At 36.2% G+C, this 12,121-nt stretch overlaps 1 protein-coding gene across 15 annotated transcripts in view; it reads right to left on the bottom strand.

Annotated features, from left to right (window-relative positions):
- Positions 1 to 12,121, bottom strand: part of BIRC6 (baculoviral IAP repeat containing 6) — a 246,461-nt gene that overhangs the window by 38,440 nt on the left and 195,900 nt on the right. For all 15 annotated transcript variants that reach the window (XR_004352692.1, XM_032652164.1, XM_032652166.1 and 12 more), the window contains one exon: positions 1,527 to 1,737. Coding sequence is in view for 14 of the 15 variants with exons in the window: in XM_032652164.1 (XP_032508055.1) it covers positions 1,527 to 1,737 (211 nt within the window). In the remaining variant the exon portion in view is untranslated. The remainder of the gene's footprint in view (positions 1 to 1,526; positions 1,738 to 12,121) is intronic.

Here is a 12,121-nt window from a genome sequence, read left to right as displayed (position 1 = left end):
AATTTTTGTAGTGGTTCATTAATACATTTCATGCAGAAGTTTAATTTTTAAGAAACTGTACTGCATGTTATGTGAACAGGATATACATTAAGAAAAGCAGCAAAAACGGCACTCTAGGTCTACAAATTCCATTCACTTAGCTCAGATAGAAAATCAGACCTTTAGTCTGATGATACCACATTATTTTTGTACAATTATGTTAGCTACCTAGGTTACCAGTTAGAAAGATTTTTGCCATAATGAAGGATGGGACCAAAGATAATATTATTTTCTCCTCTACAACATAAAAAAGTCTCACACTATGAAAGAAAATATACCTTTACATTTTCCCTCCCTGGTAAAAGAGTATGAACCTACAGCTTTTTATATTGCTACCAACTGGGTCTTCTTTAATCTCTTCTCTAATTCATGTTTCTTACTGCCTGGCAGTGAGCCACTAGTTTTTAAAGTGATATTGACAGTACAATAAAGCTAAAAGAGTCAGAATAATCTGAGGAGCTGATTTCTTCTGAAAAATGAAAGCTGACAAAAACTATTCCTCCAATGACCAATTCTCTGCCATCATTTGATGTATACTGAGTTTCTCAAATTTTAGGCTACTAAAAAAATAAGTGAGAACAGGTAGGACAAATATATTGCAAAGATGGTAAAGAAGATTAACTGATTCAAAAGACCACTAACAAAGAAATAAGCTTCCTCTAGCCTAATTCTGAATGTTTATGCAAACATCAGAATTTATGCCATCTTTAAGTAAAACTGACAACCATTAAACAGATTCTGCTAAGAGAATGAAAAAGGTTACCAGGAAAAGGTTTTTAAAAAAGTTTTTGATAAGAGGACTCATCATCTGATTTCTAGCAAGGTATAAACTTAATCAAAGATTCATTTAAAACTTCAATTTTCCACAAAGATAAAATACTAACTTTACTATAACTTCAACAAATAAATACCAAATCCTCTACCTTCTAAAAAACATTATAGCATGAATTATAACATACGTATCAAAATGAAACTAGTAATTCCTAAAGCCAACAGTTCTAATTCTATGAATCTACTCTGCAGAGATTTCTGCAAGTCCCAAAAGATGTATGTCAGAGGTTATTACAAATTAGAAATAACCCAAATGTCCACTAATAGATGGTTAAGTAAAATACAGCATCTATATACAATGCATAATCAGAAATATTAAGAACAGTATCAGCAATATGTATTTACTGAGAGTGAAGGTGTCTTTCACCTCAATATTGAGTAAAACTAGCATCTATCTGTATAATAGGTACAATGTGATAGCATTTAAGAAAAACTCTATCTATAGCTATAAGATCGCATAGGGCGACGTCTGGTAAGCCACTGTTAATAAACGTTTCTGAGTGTAGGATTTGGTGGCTACTTTTTCTTTGTAGTTTTATTTACTGCTTGTGCATATGTTTGTTTAATTAGCATACATCATTTTTAAAAAACCAACAAAGCTATTTTTAAAAAGATAGTAAAAGCCAAGGTCAAAAGAAATGAACAAAGTATAGTACCTTAAACGGTTGGTGTAGGTATCAACACAGGTCTTCATTTTGGCTAATAATGTACCAACAGAAGTTTGACACTCTGACTGTTCTTCTTCCTCTTCACCATTCTCTGCAGAAAGAGGCAACAATAGGGGCACCATGCACGTACAAGAAGCAATGGCCCGGAGCAATTCTAGCAGAGCTCGATAGAGTGGCACATGTCTTGCCATGTCGAGAACTGTAAGAAGGAAGAAGGGGAAAGCATAAAATGAGCAGATGTGCAATATAAAAGTAAGTCCACAGCAATGTAGCTTCTACTTGGATCTTAAGATTAACTGCTTGGTTCGTAAGTGGACTAAAGTAGATGTTCATGAAGCACCAATGTACAAAGTATAAGAGGCACTTTTAGGGAACAAAAAAAAATGAAAATGGCAGAGTTGGGGAGACAGCAAAAAATGTACTTAAGTAACTATTTAGTTATATCACACATAAAAACGATTAAATAGTCCAGATAATACATTATGGCAGTAAATACATTTACTTATTTACTTTTTTAAAAAATTATTTATTATTTATTTTTGGCTGCATTGGGTCTTTGTTGCTGCATGCGGCTTTCTCTAGTTGCGGCGAGTGGGGGCTACTCTTCGTTGCGGTGAGCGGGCTTCTCATTGTGGTGGCTTCTCTTGTAGCGGGGCACAGGCTCTAGGTGCGTGGGCTTCAGTAGTTGCAGCATGAAGGCTCAGTAGTTGTGGCACACGGGCTCAGTAGTTGTGGCGCACAGGCTTAGTTGCTCCGCAGCATGTGGGATCTTCCCGGACCAGGGCTCGAACCTGTGTCCCCTGCATCGGCAGGTGGATTCTTAACCACAGCGCCACCAGGGAAGCCCTAAGCTGTGATCTTATCCCAGTTATAAAAAGCAACAAACAATATTAATTAATCCTAAAAATTAATCTGACCTCTATAAAAAAGAAAAATACTTAGTGTTTTAGATAGTGTGTTCATTAAGAGGTAGAAGATTATTTCCCAATGTTATTAAATAATGTATAGTTATAATACTTTCCTCAGAATTTGCTGTTTCTCCTTACATTCTTTTGAATGGAGTTCTATGAACGTAATTTATGCTCCGTATTACAATATTACCTCCAACTAATCCACACTTCACTGTTAAACATTCTATTCCCAGAAAAATAAAGCCAACTATAAGAAAGCATAGTTGTTTTTTTTTGTTTTTGCAGTACGCGGGCCTCTCACTGTTGTGGCCTCTTCCGTTGCGGAGCACAGGCTCCGGACGCGCAGGCTCAGCGGCCATGGCTCACGGGTCCAGCCGCTCCGCGGCATGTGGGATCCTCCCAGACGGTGCACGAATCCGTGTCCCCTGCATCGGCAGGCGGACTCTCAACCACTGCCCAACCAGGGAAGCCCAGCATGTTTTTTTATAATATAGTAAATAACATATATTCTTACATTAGAAAAGCAGTAATATAAATTACCTGCTAAATCACATCACGTTAAGTAATTCTAAACATTAAAGTGACAGAGGGTTATTATGTATACACAAAAACTGTGTTAGGGGTTTAATAACAGACACTTTGCCAGGATAACAATCAATGCGATTGAAAATGAGGCAATATTGTGTTCTTATTATAAGACAATAAACTTGGAGAATTAAATCTAAAATGTTCTGAGATATAAACTATTTGATCCAAAGAATATAAGAAATGATTTGACATAGGAAAGAACTTGCATGAAGAACTTGCTCAAGACTGTATAATCAGTGAAGTGGAGCAAGCAGGATGCACACACAGGTCATCCAGTTCTGAAGTCCAGACACTTAACTACTAAAATATAATGGCACTCAATAGTCACAATTTCAGAAAAAAACACTAACATGATTTACCAACAGAGAGGAAAAACAAGTGTTTTAGGCATGGGAAAAAATTTAATATGGCCTGAAATTCCTCCTAACAGGTTCCTTAAAGCACACTAAAAAGTGCTAGATGCCTTTAAGCTTTAATCTGTATAGTTCATAATCTTAAATATTTTCAACATACCTTACAGCATAGTCTCAAATTTAGCTTTCTACTACAACATTCAAATGGTAAAATAAGAAATTTCCCTCTTCATATAATTTAATTCTCTAGAATCTTTAAGTGGCACTTGTTATTAAAAAAAATTAAAACTCTAAGTAATCCAAGCAAAATCACAAAATCATTTCCCGATGAATTATTTATAACTTTCAAAATCAACTTATTGAGGCACAACTTACAATCAATAAAATGCACTAATTTTAAGTACATATTCAATGATATCTGACAATATACACTCCTGTGTAATCACTGCCAAAATGAAGATACGTAATATTTTTACCATCCCAAACACCTTTGTAGTTAATCATCGTCCTCTGGCCAGCTTCAGGCAACCACTCCTATGCTGTCACCGTAGAAAGCAGATAAGCAACAGAGAAAACCAACAATGCCAAATCGGTTCTTTTTTTTTTTTAAACATTTTAAAAAAACCACTTACTTATTGATTGATTGATTGCCACACAGTGCGGCTTGTGGGATTTTAGTTTCCTGACCAGGGATTGAACCCGAGCCCTCGGCAGTTAAAGCACAGAGTCCTAACCACTGGACCGCCAGGGAATTCCCCCAAATCAATTCTTTAAAAATAAATAGCAAATCTCAATAGCCCCCTGTCAGTTAAAAAAAATTGAATTCTTACTTAAAATCCTTTTCATTAAAAAGCTCCATATGGCTTCACAGGTAAATGTTATCAAACACTTAAAAAACACATACTTTTTTTTTTTGGCCACACCACGTGACTTGTGGGATTTTTGCTCCATGACCAGGGACTGACACACCCCCCACCCCACCCCCCCACTAACCCGGCTGTGAAAGCACCTAGTCCTAACCACTGGACCACCAGGGAATTCCCTAAAAAACACATACTATTAATTGTATGTGGTCTACTTCAGAAAACAGAGGAAGTGGTAACAACTCATTTTATGAGGACAAAATTAACCAGATACCAAAATAAGACAAAGACATTACCAATAAAAAAAAGAAAGAAAAGAAAAAAGAAACTACAGATGAGTATCCCTCATGAACACAGAAACAAAAAAGTAAAATAAATCACAACCAAGTGGCTTTTATTCCAGGATTGCAAAGTCGACTTTACATTTGAAAAATCAATGTAATTCACCATATTAACAAACAAAATAAGAAAAGCCATATGATCATCTTACCAGATCTAAACAAAGTATTTAATGAAATTCAAAATCCATTGATAAAACTCTAACCAAACCAGAAACAGAAGAAAACTGCCTCAAGCTGATAAAGGGAATCTAAAAAAAACCCTACATCAACCACAATATTTAATGGTGAAAAGACTGAACACCTTTCCCCCAAACTGACAACTTCTGCAAGATCTAAACAGTACAATAAGAAAAAAAAAAAAAATCTTTTAAAGAAACAAACAAAACTCGTATAAATTGGAAAGAAGAAATAAAATTGTCTGTCTTTAATGTTCATGGCACGATTATCTTTCTATACAGAAATCCTAAGGAATGTAGCACAACTACTGAGCTGCACAAGGTAGCAGGCTATCAGGTGAATAAATAAAAATCAACTGTATTCTTATATACTAGTAACAAGAAAATAAAATTTTAAAAAAGTATAATTTACAATAGCATAAAAAATGAAATTGGGATAAATTTGACAATTTCAGAAGTATAAAAACACTGCTGAGGCTCATTAAAGGAAATTTAAGCAACTAGATATACAATGCTCATAGAAGACCCAATATTGTTAATAAGTTAATTCTCTCCAAATTCATGTACAGATTGAATGCAATTCCAATCAAATTTCCAATGGGCTTTTAGTTGGGGGGTAGAAACTGACAAGATGACTCATATATATGGAAATGCAAAGGACCTAGAGAGTCAAAATAATTACAGCTGAATTTTGTTTGCCATAAGATTACAAATTCTGCAATTAATGCATCTTAAGAGTTAAGTAAACTTTATAAATATTAACTGGTCAAATGCTTGCCTTTTTTGAAACTATCTAGTAGGACAAAGGAACAAGAAACAAACAAATTTACAATGATACTTTGACTAATAAAATCTCTGAGAGTAGAAATCCTCTAGGTAAAAACAAAACAAAAATATTTTGCAAATCATGCAAAGCCTAATTGTTTAGCTGAATACCTATGACTGACAAAAATACTTCCATGTAGAATTTCTATTCATTCTAGCCCACATAAAAGTTACAAGGGCTTGGGTATATAATCACTGATGTCCCAACACCAGCCTTTTACTCTTCTCTCCAATTCTGGTAGAAATAGCTAATCTGTGTAAGTTCCAAATATTTTCATACTCTCATCTTCTATTACCAATCTGTCTGTTCATACTTCTAGCTATACATGCTAGATATAATGTTACTGATTACTATTTCTGGATGGTGGTCCATGAGGTAATTTATGTTAAAATTTATTTTTACTTTCTCCTTTGTGCTTTTAGGCATTGCTTAATACTTATAGCCTGCATAAAACGATGTCTTAAATTTGCCTTAAAATAACCTATTATGTGTATATATGTATGTGTTTGGAAAAAATGGGTTAGTGAGCATGTAACTGAAAAGCATGGCCATATGTTTATCTGATGAAGCTGGTGACGGAACTCAAAGGGGTTCATTATGCTACATTCACTAGTTTTACATATTTTGAACTTTTACATAATAAAAAATTTTATTAAATTGTCATGGTCATTAAAGACAAAGTTGGAGGAATGTTACAAACTGTAGAAGGTGGAAAAGGTTACAAAATGATCCTAGATTAAATTTTGGACAAAAAGCAATTTTTTTCTTTGCTATAGAGGACATAATTGGGACAACAGATGAAATATGAATGGTATCTGTGGACTGGATGATTAGATAGGTGTATTCTATCAATGCTTTTTTTCTGATTTTGGTTACTGTAATGTGGTTATGTAGTAGGCTGCCTTTGTGTTTTAGCAAATAAACAGTGAAATACTTAGGGGTAATAGAGCTATCATATCTGCAACATATGTCTCACAATTGGTGCAGAAAAAATAATGTGTGCATGTATAAAATTTATATATGCTTACATGTATAGATAGACAAAAGAAAGGAAGGAAGTTGTTATCAAACTCCTAGAAAGGCATGGGGTGCGGGGGGACTTCGCTGATAAGACTCCATGCTCCCGATGCAAGGAGCCCGGATTCGATCCCTGGTCGGTAAACTAGATCCCGCATGCATGCTGCAACTAAGAACCCTCATGCTGCAATTAAAGATCCCGCATGCCAAAATGAAGACTCCGCGTGCCACAACTAAGACCCGGTGCAGCCAAAATAAATAAAATAAATATTTTTTTAAAAAAGAAAGGTGTGGGGAAATAGCTACTCAACATTACTGGTATAATGTCTATGGAGCACAAGTTACAATCTGTCAAAACAACAAATTGGCATACCCTCTGAATCATCAATTCTAGTTAATTCCGAAAACTAATCCTACAGATAAAATTATCAAGGTCACCAAAATTAGTCACTGCAACATTGTTTATAACAGCAAAATAATCCATTTATGCTCATTAGATGGAGCTGTTTCGATTACTAAATATCAATTACACAGTCATAAAAATGAAGATGTGCCTTACGCTGCATTGGAACAAATTCCAAAATACCTAAGGTGGGAACAGGAGGAACAAGGAATAGAAATGGGGTTGTATGGGGAATTCCCAGGCGGTCCAGTGGTTAGGAGATGGTGCTTTCACTGCCGGGGGCCCGTGTTCAACCTCTTGATTGGGGAACTATAAGACCCTACAAGCCTCATGGGTGTGGGGAAAAAAAAAAAAATGAAAGAAAGAAAGAAAGAAATGGGGTTGTATGGTATAGTGCCATTTCGGTAAATATAACAACAACGTAAAAGGTAAGGAAAGAGAATATGTATTCATATTTACTTGTTTTTTATAAATACATATATATACACACACACAGGATCTCTATTAAAAAATATAAGAAATTAGTACTATTGATTATCTCTAGGGAGCTAAATTGGTCAGCTAGAGGACAGGTGCAGGAAGACAACTATTTATTAGATACCATCTTAAAGCTTTTGAATTTTAAAACAAATGAAGAATGTAATATTTGGATAAAGAAAAAAATGTGTAATTTAATATTTAATAAAGCTGATTAATGTTACAGGTAAAAGGCACATGATATAGTACATTTAGGTATGTGCTGAATTTTTACTTTCAAGGAATTAATGGATGCAAAATATCCCACTATAAGGATATAGAACAATTAATGAGGTTAAAAATTTTACTAGGCTTTTGAAACCTAATTTTTTTTTCACACCAGCATGACAGCATGAAGAGTTCAGTGAACCTGCTCCACCATGAAACAGATACAAATTTTTTAAAAAACATCACCACTCAAGGCCCTAGAAATAGTCCAAAGAGCACACAACAAACTGAGAAAACATTCATTTAAGAAAGTCTACTAAAACTCAGTAAGAAAAACAAGAACCTAAAGTATTTGAACCAAGATCTTACTCTCTTCCTGCTCTCAGCTCAGCAAGAAAGCAAATTCACCACAGACTGGTAGAACCTGAGCTCCCTCTTCCCCTAGCTTGAGTTAGAAGATTATCTCCCCAGGAGGGGAAGATCTCAGCATTTCTCACCCTACCACCAGCTACTTGCTGCTGTGGCTAAGTTTCAGATAAGTAGAGCTAAGAGGCAGATGCTTCCTTTTGCCCAGACCCCACTAATGGGACAGGGGACCTGAATAGATAATTCTCCAAAAAAGATACACAAATGACCAGCAAACACATCATCATTAGTCATCAGGGAAATGCAAATCAAAACCACAATGAGATACCTGCCATCTCACATACACTAAGATGGCTGTAATTTAAAAGTCAAGGAGGGGCTTCCCTGGTTGGCACAGTGGTTGAGAGTCCGCCTGCCGATGCAGGGGACACGGGTTCGTGTTCTGGTCCGGGAAGATCCCACATGCCGCAGAGCGGCTGGGCCTGTGAGCCATGGCCGTTGAGCCTGCGTGTCCCGAGCCTGTGCTCCGCAACGGGAGAGGCCACAACAGTGAGAGGCCCGCGTACCGGGAAATAATTAAATTAATTAATTAAATAAAAGTCAAGGAATAACTTATTACCATGTGAACCAGCATTTCCACTCCTAGGTATACAGACAAAGTAAATGAAAGGAGGAACGAAAACATATTTGTACACTCATGTTCACTGTTATTCACAATAGCCAAAAGGTATAAACAACTCAAATGTCTATCAAATGATGAATAAGCAAAATGCAGTAGATATCCATACAGTGAAATATTATCCAGTCATAAAAAGGAAATCGAGTACTGATACATGAAACAATATCAATGGACCTTGACAACATTGTACTGAGATTAAAAATTTAAACAAAAGACTACATATTACATGATCTGATTTATATGAAATGTTCACAGTGGGCAACTCTCTATACATAGAGAGACAGTAGATTAGTGGTTGCTTAAGGCTGGAGGGGTAGTAAGGAGAAAGAGGGATGATAGCTAAGGTGTATATGGTGGTTTTTTTTTTAATTAATTAATTTAATTTATTTATTTTGGCTGTGCTGGGTCTTCGTTACCGTGCACGGGCTTTCTCTAGTTGCGGCAAGCAGGGGCTACTCTTCGTTGAGGCGTGCAGGCTTCTCACTGCAGTGGCTTCTCTTGTTGTGGAGCACGGGCTCTAGTCGCATGGGCTTCAGTAGTTGTGGCGCACAGGCTTAGTTGCTCCGCGGCACGTGGGATCTTCCCAGACCAGGGCTCAAACCCACATTCCCTGCATTGGCAGTAACCACTGTGCCACGAGGGAAGCCCCGGTTTCATTTTTCTTTTCTTTTCTTTCCTTTCTTCCTCCCTCCCTCCCTCTCTTCCTTCCTCTCTCTCTTGCTCTCTCTCTCTTTATGGCTGCATTGGGTCTTTGTTGCTGTGCACGGGCTTTCTCTAGTTACGGCGAGCAGGGGCTACTCTTCATTGTGGTGTGCGGGCTTCTTACTGTGGTGGTTTCTCTTGTTGCAGGGCACGGGCTCTAGGTGCGCGGGCTTCAGTAGTCGTGGCACACAGTCTTAGTAGTTGTGGCTCGTGAGCCCTAGAGCACAGGCTCAGTAGTTGTGGCGCACGGGCTTAGCTGCTCCGCGGCATGTGGGATCTTCCTGGACCAGGGCTCGAAGCCATGCCCCCTGCACTGGCAGGCAGAATCTTAACCACTGTGCCATCAGGGAAGCCACCTCTGGTTTCTTTTTAAATTGACAAAAATGTTCTAAATTTGACTGTCATAACAGTTGCACATAACTGTGAACATGCCAAAAATCACTGAATGTGCCCTTTAAGTGGACAAATTGTATGGTAAGTGAATTATCTTTCAATAAAGCTGTTATTAATTTTTTTAAGTACTTATTCACATACCATTTGCTCCTTTTTCTTCTGGGCTGTTTATTTTCTTCAATTGCTTAATAATATTACTTTGTATATGAGACAAAGAACACAATAAGCTTTCCAAACATTTCCCCCTAATATGATGTTTTGATTTTCAAATATATGCAAACATAGATGTAAATGCATACTCATATAGCCTCTTCCAACTTGGGACCAGCAAAAGAATGAAGTCTTAGAAAAACTTTCTTTCACTCATGTTTTGAATGGCTTCCATTTCTCTATTTAAGTATTTGAAACATTAGAATTTCCATTACTATAAATGTAGCCAGTTATCCAAAGATTTCCATTTGTACTGCTTTATAAACTTATTTATCAAAGTATTGCACACAGTGTTTTATCTTCCCCAATCCCCTTCCATGTGGCATACAAGGAAAAAAAGAACAGAGTACAAAAATCATCCCAATAAAAGCCCTAGCTAGTTATTTTGTGGATATTGACCAAGTGATTCTAAACTTTATATGGAAAGGCAGAATACCCAGAAGAGCCAACACAATAATGAAGAAGAAGAACAAAGTCAGAGGACTGATATGACCAGACTTTGAAGCTTACTATAAAGCTACAATAATCAAGATAATGTAGCACTGGCGAAAGAACAAACAGATCAATGGAACAAAAACAGTAACAAGAATCTGTAAATGATGGTTTATAGCAGCTTTATTCATAACTGCCCCAAACTGGAAGCAACCAAGATGTTCTTCAAAAGGTGACTGGATAAACAAACTGTTGTATATCAATACAGTGGAATATTATTCTGCAATAAAAGGAAATGAGCTACCAAACCAAGAACAGACATGGAGGAAACTTAAATGTATATTGCCTAGTAAAAGAGGCCAATCTGAAAAGGTTATACACTGTTATGATTCCAACTATATGACATTCTTGAAAAGGAAAAACTATGGAGCCAGGAAAAATATCAGTGGTCACCAGAGGTTTCACTGTTGGGAGAGAGAGGGTGGGATGAATAGAGCACAGGAAATTTCTCAGGGCAGTGAAACTATTCTGTACAATACTGTAATGGTGAAATGCACAACACCAGGCATTTGTCAAAACCCATAGAATGGTATAACACAAAGAGTGAACCCTAATGTAAATTACTGACTTTAGTTAAAAATAATATGTCATGTCACTATTTGTTTATCAATTGTACCATGTACCACACTAATACAAGATGTAACAGGACACTATGAGTGGAAGGGGGTGGTGATATGTACTATCTGCTCAATTTTTCTGTAAACCCAAAACTGCTTTTAAACTAGTAGTCTATTAATTTTTTAAAATATTAGTCTATTAATTAAAAAAAATTAACTACCTAAAATTATAGTACTTTACCTAAAATTACATAAGAATACAGGTAATCCAAGACAGGTTGATTTTTCAAAAGCAATTAAATGGTTATGAAGTTATCAAGAACAACCACAAAATGAGAGGCTACCTCTCCATTATACGAATAAAGCCGAGGACAGCCTACCATGCTGATACTCAATACTGAAGAGAGGGGGAAAAGAATCTGACAAACATGAAGGGTTGATAATTTTTAAAACACTTTAAAATCTGGAAATAAATGGGTGTAGAGAAAATAAGACAGCTTTTCTAAAATAAATGAAACATGATACTTCTTTTTATGCTACTGTTGTTTATCTTATTCAATTAAGTTAGCAGTGAGAGGATTCCAACTGGGAATCTTAAATTATGGAAAGAGAAGATACTCTCTTCATATCAAGGAGGGATGCAAGCAAAAGCTGTGGAGGCAAGGTAATAGGCAGTGGACAATGAGATTGAAAATAGTAAAAACAGGGCAAGACAAAATTATGGCTCTGATTTACAAAGAACTTTAAATAAATTTCAGTACTATGTCATTTCTTATGATACACATTTTAAACTTAAAATAGGAAGTTTTTGTATATTTGCATTTTTCTTGACAACAGTCAGTTACATAAACAAGTGTGCTCATTTTAATGTCAAATTCCACCCAGATATTAATGCATCTGGCAATCTATGCTTATGACAGGAAACTGGAAAATGATTATTCATATCTGATTTTACATTACTCGTGTTTTTCTTTTAAAGACTTACGTCTGAATATCCCTGCAGAAGGGAATCTGGAAAACTA

This window comes from Phocoena sinus, chromosome 13 (assembly GCF_008692025.1).
Source record: "Phocoena sinus isolate mPhoSin1 chromosome 13, mPhoSin1.pri, whole genome shotgun sequence".
In the NCBI taxonomy this organism is placed as follows: domain Eukaryota; kingdom Metazoa; phylum Chordata; class Mammalia; order Artiodactyla; family Phocoenidae; genus Phocoena; species Phocoena sinus.
This window is presented reverse-complemented; position numbering and strand designations above follow the sequence as displayed.